At 30.6% G+C, this 16621-nt stretch overlaps 1 protein-coding gene across 1 annotated transcript; it reads right to left on the bottom strand.

Annotated features, from left to right (window-relative positions):
* Positions 1-6692: 6692 nt before the first annotated feature.
* Positions 6693-9211, bottom strand: LOC114420986 (bidirectional sugar transporter SWEET14-like). The gene is made up of 6 exons (XM_028386721.1): positions 9046-9211; positions 8557-8593; positions 8233-8446; positions 7961-8122; positions 7712-7831; positions 6693-7288 (listed from the first exon to the last, which is right to left on the bottom strand). The coding sequence occupies exons 1-6, from the start codon at positions 9089-9091 to the stop codon at positions 7103-7105; spliced, it is 765 nt and encodes a 254-aa protein (XP_028242522.1). The 5' UTR covers positions 9092-9211; the 3' UTR covers positions 6693-7102.
* Positions 9212-16621: the final 7410 nt, after the last annotated feature.

Genomic DNA, 16621 nt, shown 5'->3' with positions numbered 1-16621 from the left:
TTCCTCGTTTAGACTCCCCACTTTTCCAAGTAATTAACCAGGTGTCAATGGCACGTTGAAACTGTTAGCAGAGGCTCGTCTAAATAAAGTTATTGTTCAAACCTAAACTACAAGCAGTAATTTTATTCCGTTGTAATTTGTATCTAAAAGGTTGAATAATCTATATCTAAAAGGTTGTTCACCAAGGGAAATTTTAATAACTTTAGGGAAGAGGGAGCTAGCTATGACATGTCACATAAATGATAATTGCACGAGGGCAACTCTAAGTAGCGGCAATCAAAGGGCAGCTTTACAGAGGAGTACTTTTGATCACTGCAAGCTGAACCTAGTCAACCTACTCCATTAGTTCACTGATTCTGCTGTTCAAATATTCCAGGGATAGACGACAAGAATGAACATGAATATGTTGTTTTCACCCTTCTTAATTTAGTTTTGGGGGTCCGATTGCTTTTTGAACGGGGGAAAGGTGCAGAACAGAGGTCAGATTCAGATATATATGTTTTCTATTTGAACATGACTACATATATCTACATACGTGTTTTCGTATTGCATGTGTATGCATAAACTTTTTCCCGGTCAAACCTCACATATTCATCACTGATATTTAACGTGAATGCTTTGCATTTGCCGACAATAGGTGGGAAGAACGTGGAAGCCAAGTTTAATAAGGCATGCTACTTGTAACAGATGTCTCGACTATATGGACTATGGACCATCTTCAAAATTTGAAAACAAAAATATTTCTACCATAATTTGATTCAATTTTGTTTTATATGCAACAAGAAGACCGATAGATTTTTTTAAGAGACTAATGTATGATAAAATAATTCTTGATTATCTCATTTATTTATTTAGATTAAAATTGATGTAATATAATTTTTTAAAAATATATTAAAATATCAATCATATGATTATTTTTTTATTAATTTTTAATTTTGACAAAAATGAACACATAATTATAATAATGTATAAATATAATTTAATAGTTAAATTAATAAAAATTATATTTTATATTAAGATATAAAATAATATAATAATTGATTAAGTTAGTCAGTATAATTTAACTCCTCTTTCTATATACACAGAGAGAGAGAGAAATACTACTTTAGCTCATTTTATAAGATTTAATTAATTGATTTACTAAAATTAAGAAAATAAATAAGTTAATTTAGACTATGTTGTTTAAACTTTTTTTTACTGACTAAAAATTAGTTAAATTGTTTGTTAAACATTTTTAATAGTTTTTAATATTTTTTTAAAAGGTTAGTTGAAGTAACGTTTAATTTCGTTAAACAATATCAATATATATACTAATAATATTATATTCTACTACTAATAATAAATTAATAAATATATAATATTGAAATTAATATGAATAAAATAATATTTATTCATAAATTAAATTGAATATTCTTAATATATATTACCAATTTCATATTAAAAAATCTCATCGAGGTGATGATTGAGGGAAAAAATATATTAAGTCACCTAAGTATATCACATCATCATCTAGTGTGATAGCATTAGTAGAATTTATTAAATATCTAACAAAATACTGACAAAGAAACAGAAAAGTATAATTACATTATTTGGAGGTAGGAGTGGAATAGGCTCATATGATAAACTCACTGCTTACCATACATAAGACCCGGACCAAGTTAGACTTATTTTTTTTTTTTTGTAAATAAATTAGGCTTAGGTTTTTATAAAGGTTATTTGGTTAAAAATGTTGGACTTTATTTCGTTTAATACATCATTTAGGTCTAATAGGCCAACTTATTTAAAAAATATAGATAATGATTTTTGTTAATAATATTATGTTAAATTTATTAAATATATTCAAATCATAGGTTTTATTTATTTTTAGATATTAAGCATATTAACCTATATGTAAAGAGTCAAACCTATGTGGTCATTGAAAGATAAATTTATGTTTTGTTTAGAATTCTTATTACAAAATGGACTTTTAAATAAGTTATTATGAAAGAACAAAATTAGATATATAAAAAAAACTTATTATCATATAAACATGCTAGATTTGACTATTATAAATGTTAATTAGTATTTCAGTTTGCTTAATTTCACCTTTTATAAAAAAGAATAATTATTGGTGCTGCATGTTGGGCTTTTTTTTTCTCGTGATGGAAAGGGTGGACAAGGGAGGAGGGAGAGTAACATTGCTTACACATCTATACCCGTTCTTTTTGCCGAAACTTTTTTCATGCATGTAATCTACATCAACATAAAAGGAGTGTACCCAAAAAATGTTTACATAAAAGATGTGGACCGTGTGATTCAGCTAGATCTATTTTGAATTAATAATGAAGCAAAAAGAATTTATGTTAGGTCCACTGCATAGGGGAAGTTTGAGACCAAAGAGTACATTATTTTTTTTATTTCATTAGAGTCCGTCAATTTTAGTCGAACTGAATCCACTAGCTAGTAAAGAATCTCTCCTTTATTTACATAGAAAGTTTGGCTTAAATTTTGCAACGTGTAGAGTGACTTTATATTTGTGTCGGGATTTTCACAATCAGTTAACTGTAAAAATTAAAAATGATGATTGCAATGGTAGCAACCCACCACAGCTTCTTTCTTGGGTAAGAAAGCATTTTAAAGGCGCCGGTGTTCAATGATAACCACAATTAACATTGTAAAAATAACTTTACAAACCGCGTCAAGTAGTTTTTTAAGATTTGATTCGTACAATGACACGGCAAAAGTAATTTTAATTATTCTACCTTTTCCAAATAAAATCAAAATTTTAAAATGATTCTTTTAAATTTAATTTATTTTGTAACTTCGGACGCTACTTACCTTTGCAAGGGTAACATGTTTTGATTTGGTAGCTTAAATTAATAATATAATTTTAAGTATTACGTAAGTTAAACTGTTATTAGATAATATGAGTCTTAATGCGACGGATCGGAGAATTACAAAGCATACAGCTAGCGTCAGTCAAACAATTTAAAGAGCCTTGAAAACCATTATTGGAGCCATTTAATATTTGATTTTTGATTATTTATACAAATTTTACTCCTGAAAAAATTATTGTGTTTTTTTTTTTGGGGGGGGGGGGGGGGGGGGCGGGGGGTGGATAAGAAGTTTGTTAAAGTTTTCAATTAAGACTTAACCATTTATGGAATGTTCGAAAATTTGAAAAAAAAAGTCTAATTGTACATTAGTCATTAAGGATCAACGTTGATTAGTACTGCATGATAGTACTGGGACCAAATCTTAAATAGTTTGCTTGATACCATAGAACATGTAATGTTGAGGATATTGAAGAAAATAAGATTTCAATAATAAATTGGTTTTATGTGATCGAGCACATGAGACACAATCGATCATGTGACACAATCGAGCACATATATCTTCTTTGTCAGATAGATTCATGCGAGTGAGAGTGAACCAGCACAGCAAAGTAGGAACATAAAATCTCTAATGGGTCATGTGGCACATAATGATAGGGTTAAATGGAACACGTATTAAGATGAATTTCCGGCCACCGTAACTGAACTGATTGAAACGTTTAAACAGGGAAAAGAGAAAATTAAAGAGAAGAAAAGGTAGGGAGTAAGATATGATTGAATTAAAGTATGAGCTAAGCAAGGTCCACCACAAAGTTGATGCATGACACATGGTACAGGCCCGGTCACTTAAAAATCAAAATAACCAAAACCAAATCCTACAGACCTATATATATAGGATGGTATTATGGGGCAATCATTGGCTAATACATAAGAGGTTAGCCACTAGATATTAATGAAAATTGAAAAACAATAATAAATTGGCGCCCCATGCTCATGTAATGAACGGAGATCGATCATTTCATTGACGTTAGGATAAATTAAAAACATGATAAAGCAATTGAAGAAGACAGGGTTTGATGGTTGACAAATACTATAATGGCGTTTGAGGGTCTTTAAAAGATACCCAACAAGTGGTGTATTGCATCACCACCCTTATCTATGTGCATGGTGGCGCATCAGCTTGAAGGATTGAGCACGGGAACAAGCCAACCAAGTATTGTGCATGGCAAGGTTATCTTTCAACACAATCATAGGCAACTTTTAGAGTAGCACCTTCCCTCACTTATTTGCGTAAAGCCTTCAAATACTTATCTTGAGACGCATAGTCATCAACATGATGCTTTGGTGCATTATCTCTCTCTCTCTCTCTCTTTGGCCCATTCTTTCGTTTCACGTTTAGTTAGTGCATTTTCCTCTGCCTACCGTTTCCCTTTAATTGAGTTTATCCCCCCCACTCCCGAAATTGCAAAAATAATTAATTGAATTAATCATTTGAAACAAATCCTTCGTAATTTTCGTCCCTAGATATATATATCAGAACGCGACATTTGATTTAAAAGGATACACGAATTAACGACACATACACAAAAGAAGCTTTTCCTATGGAGAAATTGACACAAAGCAAGTTTAAAAAAAGAAAATACAAATCCCAACTTTGTCTTCTTTAAATTTCCTCCCCCTATATGTCTTTTAATTTTGAGACGATCAGTGTGTCTACCTTGCAAGGGAGGTTAATTACCACGAAACATGAAGTGGTGGGCCAATATAAATCAGCCTGTTTTATGTCATCTGATACAAAATATCAGATTCCCTAGGAGAATTAAACATTTTTTCTATTAAAAAAGAAAAATAATCTTTGGACACTTGTTAAATGTAGACACGTAAAGAGAAATAAGAAGAGAAAAAAAATGGTTAATCTAATTAGTGATATAACATAATAAAAAAAAGAGAGAAAAATGAGAAGTATAAATAGAACATTTATATTTATTATGCCATCCACAATGATGGTATCCACCACGATATTTAAGAAATGGAACCAGTGTGCTGATTGAGTATCTATCGTTGAAACAAAATCTTAAACAAGATCAGGTTGTTATACAAGTGATCTTAAAAAAAATTATAGGACCAACACATTTGTATTTTCGTAAAAAAAAAAAAGGTGATAAATTGTAATAATGTGTGATTATTTGTGGAACCTACTTAATAAAAATTATAAATTTTTTGGATTGGAGAAGTAATAAAGTTCTTAAATTATAAAAGTAGATATCAATGAAGTGTAAGGTAAAATCGATTTAAAAATAATGTTATCAAACTCCAAATGATTATAGACTAAGTTGAGATATTAGGTCACAGGTCAATCTAGTGATCATTATTTAATTCGTATGACCCAATTTATATTAAAAAAATTATAAATAATTTCATAATCTGGAAATTTATACACTTAACATTTAAATTTTAACAAAATTCAACATATTTGAAAGTAAAATTATGAACTTATTTAAATTTTTAGCACACACCATATTTTTTTTCAAAATTGAGTATACACAACCTTAATTATGTTAGAATTTAAAAAATATTATTATTATTATTATTATTATTATTATTATTATTATTATTATCTATTTTTTAAAATTATCATTATTGTACATTGTCAGAAAAAATCTAATACACACACAAAAATTAGTTAAGAAAAAATTAAAAAGTGACAATAACTTTATCATTTCAAAATTTAATTAAGATATGATTATGCTTAATAAAAAAAAAGTAAGTAAATTGACAAATAAAATAAGTAAAAGATATAAATTTGAATTTTCTCATGAGTAATGAGATTCAACTGTAACAAAAAAAAAATCAAAATACATGATTTATTGAGTCAATCAATTAAGTTATCGATTCAAAATAGTTGTATCAAATCAAATTGTTTCATATCAAATCATGTATATATCCAATACAAGTGTGACTTGGACCGATTGAATTTCAAGTTACTAGACCATCGAACCAACTTCCCATTGTCAAGTCGAGTCTAATAACATTATTTAAAATTCTCAAAATGAATTGATGAGCTAAAAATATTCTTTGATGTTAAAAAATCATCTCTAAAAAAAGTGCAACAATGATATGCCCATGGACTTAATTAACCTCAGATCCGTACAGTTGCTCAAACCCTCAAATCACTATCCGGAACAGTTACTAATATTCCAGTGAGAACAAACTCGTAGTTAGTTAACCGGTGACACGAGACCATAGTGAAAAAAAGGGAAATTTTTTTATGTTTATAAAATGCAAAGGCGGAGAAGGTGCAACCAAAGGAAGACAAATAGACATGCATGGATTCCCTCGGCCATGAGCCCATGAGCAATTCACTTTTATGTTTCATCAAGAGCACTTTTTTTTTTTTTTTTCTGTTTTGACTTTGTCCTATATATCTTAGGTTATACTTTGAGCAAACGCTCCTAAGTAAATTTTAATTAATTAAGAGTCAATATAGTTTTGGCGTTCTAATCCGTAGGCTATTGGAATTTCTTTATTTTAACACTTTCCTTTTAAGATGGAATCGGATCGAGCACGATTAGATTAGAGTATCCAATAATCATAATGTCCGGCGTTTTAATTTGGTCCTTAACTTGGAACAATGTTGTCAAGATAACAAAGATTTTTTTGATAAACTTTTAAGAGGGCTTATCTGCCCCCTTCCATGGCACACGAAAAGAAAAGTGATCCCACTTCTCATCGCTTTAATCAATTATGATAAACACTTAATTGCATGTGATTTGACAATTACCAATATAAATAATTAAATAGTGAAGGCACCAAATTACTTAGGATAATGATGGAGAATTTAATTGCAAATATAAATAATTAAATAGTGAAGGCACCAAATTACTAAAATAATTAATTTTCATTACTCGAACATTAATTACGTATACAAGGGAAAAGTGAATTAAAATGAGTTTGACTGGGGGATACACTGAGAAAAGAGAATATACTACGTTACACGTAGTAGTACAATATGAGAGTGATATGGGCCAAATTAGAGAGGCTAAGTCTTGCGCCCAACAGTTACAGCTACCCGAACAGGCAAATTTAAACCACACCTTTACATTAATCAAACGAAACACTTATACCAAAGACTACGTACTATTCTTGCATTGTAGATATGAGCGATATTAGATGTGACCTCACTCAGTAAAGTAATTGAACGTTTAATTAGGTTATTTTCTTTTTTTAACTTTTCTTGTCATTGATCCCTTGTTTCTCCACATTCATATAATCTCAATGACGAAATCATATCAGACTTTGCCAACAGCACCACCGTGATTCGGTTCCATTGTTCCTATCTTCACAACGTCAATGATGTGCCCATTCAATTCTTGAGCCTTCACTGGCTCCTCTAGTGCCACTGGGGTGGCGTTTCTGTACATCAAATACATCACCATCTGAATTATGCCGAAGACAAACCCAAGCGTGTTTGGAAGCTGCATCATATCCAAATGCAAACACTAATTAATTAATTAATTAATAAATTCATCTTTTTTCAATCAAACTTTTAATCAAAAAGAAGAGAAGAATCATATTAAATTGTCCTACGCATAAAAGTTATGGTTAAATAATCATGTACTTAGAAATATGGGTTGTCCATATTGCACTTGGATTTATTTACGAGAACCCCCCATCAATGGAGCATGCAAACATTTAATTTTGTAGTATTATTGATTCGACATTATCACATATAAAGCAAAATGAAAAACTAAAGGGATTTCCCAAAAAAGGATCTGGACAAAGTGAGCAAGACACACATGCGCCTTTGTAAGAAAAATGATAATAATACAAAAATTAATAGTTCAGAGGTAAAAAAAAAAAAAATGAATATGTAAGTAGGAGTATAACATTGAACTTACAGCAACGTAATAATCCCTGAGGAGAAGGCCATAGAAGAACCACATAACAGCATTGATGGTTAAAAACATGGACAAAGTAAATGGCATGTATTCGACGCTCCTCGTCTTTATGACTCGCCTCTGCACGTATTGATCATAACGATTATTAATCATTGGCTCATGTATATCAAAAACCAAAGATTGAAATTGAATTTTCCACTAAAAAAATTTATAAAGAAATTTATTAATTAGGTTTTGTAAAATTCTTACAATAATGAAGAGAGGTGCAGCAAAGACACTGATGTTGAAAACAAGGCAAATCCATCCTATGATAGCAAGACGCTTTGCTCCCTTTGACAGGTAGAGAGTTGATAGAAGCATGGCCCCGAATCCAAACACATTCAGTAAGAGAAGAAGCTTGATGGTTGTAAGCTGTTTGATCCCAGCAAAGAAAAAAATTAATAAATGTTACTATACATCAAAAGATTTCATTTCAGTTTAATTAAATTAAAAGTTAACAAGAAAATAAATTAGATAAATACCCTTGGCTTCCTTGGGGCATAAATTAGGAAGATAGAAAGGTAAATTGACTCCACAACAATTCCAAATGTGTTAATGGTAATGAGAAGGAGGGCAGTTTCCCTTTTCACGAAAGCATAGTAAATCCAAAGCATTGCACTGAACAGTGCAACAACATAAGGAAGTGACTGGAAACCTTCAGTGGATTTCTTCTTGTAGATTTGGTAAAAGGTTGGCCTACAAGCAGATATTTATGAAATATTACTTCAATTAGCCTTCTTAAAGATTAATTACAGAGAGTATATATATAAATTCTGCAACCAAAAAAATTATTAAAATTCACTTACAATGGAGCAAGGAACACTCCAAAGGAGATGATGTTGCCTTTAAAAAACAAACAGAAAAAAGAAACATCCATCAGCTTGTGATCAAATGTTATAACATGATCGATTTTCTCATTAAACACTATATGGTATAATTATATTTATTAAAAAGCGTAGATATGAATTAAATATATTACTATATCCTATACATGTTCCTAACTGCATTAGAGGCCATGCAATATGCATGTTCTACCTATATATTGCTGTAGTAACAAAAAAATAAAAGTAAAAGTTTGACGTCAACTTTTAGGATTAATTGGCGAGGATGCACAAAATGATAGGAACATCATACCAAACTAGATGAATTAAGAAAGAGGTTAATTAAGATGATGAATAATGTGGCGTGATATGGAGATGGAAGTGGATTATAAACGATGGTGCCTGACCCTAATATGGAACGAAAATTAAAAAAACAAACAATAAACTATATGAGTGTAGGTAGCTAGTATATACCCATAACGCCGAAGACAAAAGCCCAAGACTCGCGATGCATGGTCATATTTTGAAGAATATAATAGACTTTTAGAGTACTAGTGCTCTCTCTAGATTTGTGTCACTCTCACCCTCACTTGAAGTTCTCTCTCTATTTCTCTCTCTCAAAATCCCACGAATCGATATGCATATAGTGGAAGGGTATTTATAGGGGGGAAAAGTATGGAGAGCTCGGTCAACTTGCAAACGGGAATGCGATACATCAATTTAGCTTTAACACACTTTCCAGTTGTTCTCCCAAACGCCATTTGCATTTGCATGCTTTAAGCCTTTAACTATATATCCAAACACCTTTCTTACCCTATTACCCTCTCTAACCTCATTTGTATGAATCTCTTGTACACACACGGGGTAAATAATTTAAAATAGTACTATTACTGGTACATACACAAAATTCCTATGGCCCACCATGGCCCTTTCTGATGTGTCACCCACCAAGTGGCTTAAAGCCCTCCAACTCATACTTTGGAACCTGGGTTCATATACTTGATCAATTACCTAAGGGTCAGTGTGTGACTCTGACTCCTCTATTTGATGGAACTTTACCATACAAATGTTACCGTGGTAAGTGGTAACCCCAAATATCACCATCTTTGGCATTAGTTGCATTATGATTCCGAGTCCACCTTGCGAACTATAGTTAGCGACGGGCAAATGAATTTGCGCTACTCTTTATGAGGATATTCATAATAAACGTGTTTCTCTCACTCTTTTTTTTTTTTTCTTTTTAATAGTAATTGGGCAACCTGCAGCCACCAAAAAGTTTCAAATGAGGAGCATGATGTAACCTCCATCTTCGAATTATTCTAATGTTTTATAATATATGCTTGCTCCGTTCAATTTCTTTCAATTCTCAATGACCACGTTAGTTATCTTAAATGGATTAATTAATTAATAACTTAATAATTGTATTGTTTAATACAGATATCTATTTTTTTTTGTTAACATGATATTTTGAATTGATAACCAAAATTAAAATATTTGAACGAGAAATAACTAAGAAATCAAAGACGAATGATCTGATTCCCAACTATATATTTATTCATTAATTAACTTTATTTAAAAGTGTGGAATTCTTGTATGTAGCACTATCCTATAATTGGTCTGCTTCTGGTCCTCCACGCCACCTTCCTTATACATATTCGTTTTTTCTTTCTTTTGATCTGCTTTGCCATAAAAGGATTTTTATTTTTAAAACAATAATTTGGTGCAAATGATTTTTACATGAAAAATATCATGAATAAATTTTTAAAACTGTTAGGAGTTGGATGGTAAATCAAACATGCACTTATCCGCCAACTAAGTAGGCCATTGGTGTATTGTGTTTTACATTATATTTAACTAGCATATTGTTTAACTCTTATTTATATGCATTATTTATAGATTTAGGCATAGTCTTGTTTTTTTTCTGATTTTTCTTTTTAGGAATTGTTACTCTATTATGTGTAATTTTGGTTTCAAGAAAACAAGTTTGTGGGAGTGGTTTTGCTTTTAGAGATTGAAGCATGAAGACATGGAGAGAGTAGCACTAAGAAAAAGGAGTTTGGAGCAAGTTGAAGCTTAATCATAATAGAAAAGTTCACAACCAAGGTGTGAGAAGCACCACAGCCAAGGTGAGGTGTCTCCCCTGGGTGTGGCATGCAAACATAAGTATTGATTTTTATGTGTTTAATTTTCTTGTCTTGTATGTATTTTGGATTCTTTCGAGACCCTAAATATAAATAGCTCTTTTGTGGAATATTGTTCAAGGGCTCTGAACCTTGAGGATTAATTGGTTTAACAAAGACATTCTTCTTCTTCTCCTTCTTGTACCCCAGTTTAGATGTTGCTTCTTACTTTTTGTGTTTTCGTCATGGCTATGTTTGAGTAGTAATCTTGTTCCTATAATTGGGTGTAGCCCTTTTATGTTTTTAATGGATATATGTGAATTTTATCTCTATATGTGAAGTTTGAGTTTCTTTCTTTTTCTTTTAATTTCTATTGAATTTATGTATGTGAACTTGTTGATCACCATTTTGCAATAACCTTAAGCATTTTAGGAAAGTGCTGAAAAGTAAGCATAGATGTTGGACCCAAAAGAAAAAGACTTGAGAACTAAATCATGAAAGTATATTTAATCCTTCAAGTATCAACTGAATTAACAAAGAGCATAAGTGGTCTAGTTAGTTGTTAATTAATTCAATCACCTCACTAGACCACTATTTCTAAATATTGACTCAACAATTTCAAAATGAATATCCTCGGCAATTTCAACATAACTTCTAAATGAAATTTTGTGGTAATTCTAACACTCAACCTTATCTTTCTTAATTTTTGAAAACTATTCATCTTCTTCTGGCCTATTCAAATAGTTACAAACTCTTCCTTTCACTCACCTTCATCATTAAAGTCCTCAACAAATTTACCTCCCCCGATCTTTGTCTCTCTTCCTTCTTTTTTGTGAGAATAATTATATAAACATGACATGAATAAACCCAAACTCAATTTTGCAATCAAAGCATATATAAAAAGAGGCCAAATTACTCTCCCCATTGGTGTTGTTGACATAATTATTGACTTCACCGTCCCTCTCGATGTTTTCGATGGCGGGAGTGAGAGTGGAAGCCTCAAATTGGATCTTTATATGACTGTCATCATTCAAATGTGAAGTCACAACTGTAATATTGAGCCACCACCAACTACCACGAGACCTCCTCTTGACATTTCCTTTTTCTACCATCTCGTTACTTGATGCAATTACAATCAGATCGACCTGTCACCCAACAAAATTGATCTAGATTAATACCTATTCAGTTTGTTTTGATTTTGGATTATTTAGATTGAATCCAACCGTAAACGATCGATGCTCACCCATCGGTGAGGGGACGTTGGGTGTATGTTATATATTGTGAGTTTATCCTGTTGATTATATTAAGCAGTTTTGATAATTTTGCTGAACTCTTGTACATGGATTAGAGTTCCCTTAAACACTTTATAATAACCCAAAAGAAAAATTCTACATTTTCCATTTTAACTTGAAACCTATACATCGGCCCAGTTGAGACCAAATTAAATTCTAATGAGATACACAACCAAATTTGTCATTGTGCACTGTAATGCACTCGAGGAAAGTGTACACTATATGTAGAGTGAACCCACTTGCATGTCCCCTCCCATTGTTTTTGCAGGATTCCGGAGAAGTTCGAGAGATACCCTTCCAATTCTTAAAATCCTGAATCGATCGCACTAGCTAACTAGCTATAGGATATCTTCTTTTTGATGTGTAATCGCATTTGATGCTCGGATCTTAACTCCTTTGGCATAAAGGAGGGATTTTAATGGTGGATAAATAAACACAGCTTCGTTATGGAGAATATGCTGTCTTACTTAAACAAGAAACGCCTTTGCTTCTTCACCTATCTAGGTATCAGCCGCAATGCACACTACTACTTCTCAATTAATTACTGGCTGGGTATATAGTGAGTGTTACTGTGTGAAATTGGAGTCCGTGACATTTTAGCCATAGGAAATTCTCGCTTGAATCCGCATATAGGTATTCGTATTTCCAAAATGAATATTAAAAACTCATATATAATATCACCCATTTTTATATGTTGTTCTCTTCCACCTTTTGCAGAAAGATAGGAATACAAAGTTTTGTAATTGGATTAACTCGTAACCATTTAAAGAAACTTAAATAGTGTATAGATAGTAGAGATATATTTAATAATTCCAAAATAAAAAGTGTATTTGCGGGTTTTGTTTTTTCTTAGTTGTCTTGGCCTTGGGTAATTAAACATATTGTTACCCAACAAAAAATATAAGATAAGGACAGTTGCCACGACATAAATTAATTAAAATTATGAGAAAATTTTTCAATAATTAAGCGAGACTTTAAGTCAGTGTGAGATTCTATTAATCGTAGTTGGAAATGGAAGTATGAATAAAATTTGCGATAGCCGGCTGAAGGGAGGTGACGTAGGTTAGACCCCTCCACCCCAAAAGGAAAGGATAATGATGATTTTTTCCTCTGTATGTGTATTCAGTACGAAGGAACTCTCTAAGGGTTTCCATTTTCAAAAATTATTTTCATGACGTCAGGTTGGTTTTTAATTGAACCAATAATGAAGAAAGGATATGATATTATCTACGAGTGCATGGCTGCAAAATATTTTAATAGAAAAAAAAGATTCACTTTTTCTGTTTCGTATATCGCCATTAATTGCAAAGTGTAGAAAAGAGCACACCCTGTATATTCCCACTACTTTGGATATGAACCATGTGAAAAAACAGTATCCGGTGGTGCCTACACGAGAATTAATTGAATGTAATCTCCTCTGAGGTAGGACACATTTTGATTACAAAATTATCAAAGCAACAGCTAAAAGAGCAAAAAAAGTGGAAGACAAGATCATGTTTAACTTTAATTTTTTGATCATCGATGATGTAAGAAAATGTGAATTATTATTGCAACATATAGAAAGGATTTCAATTTCCAAAAGTGTTCCTTATCATAATGTACGTGAAACTTGAGTGTTTTTTTTTTTTTTATCATAAGTTTCGAATTGAAAAGAAAGAGATTTTTAATTTTCTTCATTTTAAGGTTAACTAAGGCAAATAATTAATTTTAATAAGATTTTATAATAAAATTATATACATATATATAATATAATTACCAAAAGGTTAATCAAATGAACCAATCTCACTAATTATTATGGATACATACAAATTAATATTCGACTCACAGGTATTACTATTTTATTGATTTAATAAGTTGCCTCAAGTTGAGTAATATAATATAATTTAATCAAAGCTACACACTTTTGTTTTTACATTTTTATATTATTAATTTCATTTCTAACTTAGTATAACTTAATGAATTTAATGACTATGTCATATTAATATATATATTTTAATTATTAACTAATAAAAAAATCATTTTTTATATTGAGAGTATCATTATAAAATTTAATAAATTAATTATCCTTAAATATATCATCTAAAAAATTATTAAAATAATCTAATCTTAATACAGAGTAAGTACCAAAAATAATAAACCCTGAGAATTTAGATTATTAGTTAATTTATTTTTTTCTCAAGTGTTTTTTTTAACAAAATCTTAGAAAATGAACATATATATAAAAATATCAATCATGCTCTCTAGCTATTTATCTATATATATAAAAGTCAAACTTCTTTATTTTATACATAAACTAGTACTCAATCTACAAAAGTTACAGAGGCACAATATGCTGTGCGAGAAGTCTCAAAGTATGAATTAAGTGTACTGTTAAAGCCTCAAGGCGGAAAGCTGGTAAGAAAAGAGTTACTAGTATTTAGTGTGACAAACTTTAATAAAATTAAAGCACATAGTGATTTTTATCTTTGAAAGTATGTAATATTAACAAATTTGTCTCTAAAAAATAAAAAAATAAAATTTAATTTTCAAAAGTATAAAAACTGAGACAAATTTAACCAATTATTCTTCGGTTAATGCTAGGAAGGAAACCCACCTACTGACAGGCATGAATGAAAATATTATAAAATTAATGCTCACGTGGACATATGAACTAAAGTTACTGACAAATACATTCTTAAATTTAATAATTTATTAACATTTTCGTCCTTCAAAGATACAAATTATTGACAAATATATAAACCTAATTAGTTGACATTAATAACAAGATACATGCATCAACAACACATTAGATTTAGAAGTTTCTAATTTTATTATTGCAAATATTTATTATAATTATATTTATTATGTCAACTTATCAAAAAGACAATAATACTCGAGAGGAGGCAAGATAGAGATATGATCTCAAATAAAAAATTAATTTAATAAATTTTAAATGGATTATTCACAAGTAAAAAAACAAACATGAAAGATTTAGCAACTAGAACTACACTATTCTTATAGCTTTCCCAGGCTCTTAAATGTATCTTATTGAAGTCAACTAATTAAGTTTATATATTTAGTAGATATATTTGTCAATAAGTTTTATCTTTGAATGATAAAAATGTCAATAAATTATTAAATTTAAGGGTATATTTGTTAGTAATTTTAGTTACTATATTCGTGTGAGTGTCAATTTTGTGACATTTTCATCTTTGTGTGTCCCATAAGTGAGTTCTTTAACGTTAATAAACGAAAGTAGATTGTAAGATGAATTTGTCTCTCTTTTTACACTTTTAAGGGTTAAATTTTGTTTTTTTTTATCTTTCAGAGATGGATTTATCAGCGTTACATGTTTTCATGGACGAAAATGATTATTTCTCCCTTACTACTAAGCTAAATTGATATAGTTGTTCCAACTAAATCATGTCGATGATTTTTTTTTTGTTAGAAACAAGGTATCCCTCAATTAGAGATCTATGAGAGTAATCCTTGAAACACAAAGATCATTGAAATGAATTTTATCTCTCCCAACAAAATCTTTTTCATACACATGAGTAAAGATTTAAATTCCTGTCAACATATTTAAGAAATTCAATAATCTATTAATTATGTTAGACATTGTTGGAAAGTCAAGTTGATGATACTTAATTATAAACATAACATAGATGTATTTATCAATTATAAACATGACAAATAGCATACATGTTACATGTATTTATTAACGATATTATACCTGTACCGATACAAGATTGATAATACAATACGTTGCGTAAAAAAGTTAACTAGAAGTATAAGCTGGTCATCAAAAAGTTTAATCATCGATCCTATGATTCCTATCATCTACTCACATATGCACTAAATCCTACTGCACCATAATGGTGGATATACGAGAGACTTTTTAGGGTGGTGATACACACAACTTGTGAGATGAAACATCTTGTGGTGGAGGAATCCATACAGTTCCTTAATTGGCAGGGGAATGATAAGACCGACACGCCTGACTCTGACTATAACGTACGTAGAAGGAATAATTTCAGCCTTTCAGGACCACCGTACCATTACCTTGTATTCGGTCTAACATATACATTTCTAATGAAGATTACTTGTCACTTATCCATTTCTACTCCCCATCTCCTTAATTCTATGCCAATTGTCGTAATCCAGTGACATCCCGCTTGATACGGTTGTAACAAAATCAAACTCGTACCATTGCAGAAATCATTTCCGTAATATTAAAAACATAATTCCAAAAACCCTTTTTCCACAATAGTGAATTTTTTTAACATTTCAGAAAGATGTTTTCGGGATTGGGATTTTACCATTCCTGAAAGGAGTTTTCAAAATTACGCCATAATTTTGAAAAAAAGTTCCTGAAATACTGCAGCGTTTTGTAAAGAGAAGATCATAAACTTAAACCTTAAAAGATAAGTTTGACTATTAATACTTTCATCCTTTCGGGGTGTAGGAAGTAAATACTATTTTTTTTTAGTTTTTCATTTTGAGTTTTTTGGAGCCCATTCTTAAAATGAATAATAAAAATTATAAATCAATGTCACCCCGATCAAGTTGTTTTATTCGATACATTGATGCATCGTTATCATGATGATTTATGACATGAAGGCCCTTTTTTTTTAACAGAACAGACATTATTCACGAATA

This window comes from Glycine soja, chromosome 8, assembly GCF_004193775.1.
Source record: "Glycine soja cultivar W05 chromosome 8, ASM419377v2, whole genome shotgun sequence".
NCBI classification, from domain to species: Eukaryota; Viridiplantae; Streptophyta; class Magnoliopsida; order Fabales; family Fabaceae; genus Glycine; species Glycine soja.
This window is presented reverse-complemented; position numbering and strand designations above follow the sequence as displayed.

What these genes read in the sequence shown, in the direction of transcription:
- LOC114420986 (XM_028386721.1), bottom strand. Translation starts at nt 9,091, where the DNA reads ATGACCATGCATCGCGAGTCTTGGGCTTTTGTCTTCGGCGTTATGG. An exon ending in CTGCACCTCTCTTCATTATT is followed by an intron (nt 7,832 to 7,960) that starts GTAAGAATTTTA and finishes CAATACGTGCAG; the next exon opens with AGGCGAGTCATAAAGACGAG. An exon ending in TCAGGGATTATTACGTTGCT is followed by an intron (nt 7,289 to 7,711) that starts GTAAGTTCAATG and finishes GATATGATGCAG; the next exon opens with CTTCCAAACACGCTTGGGTT.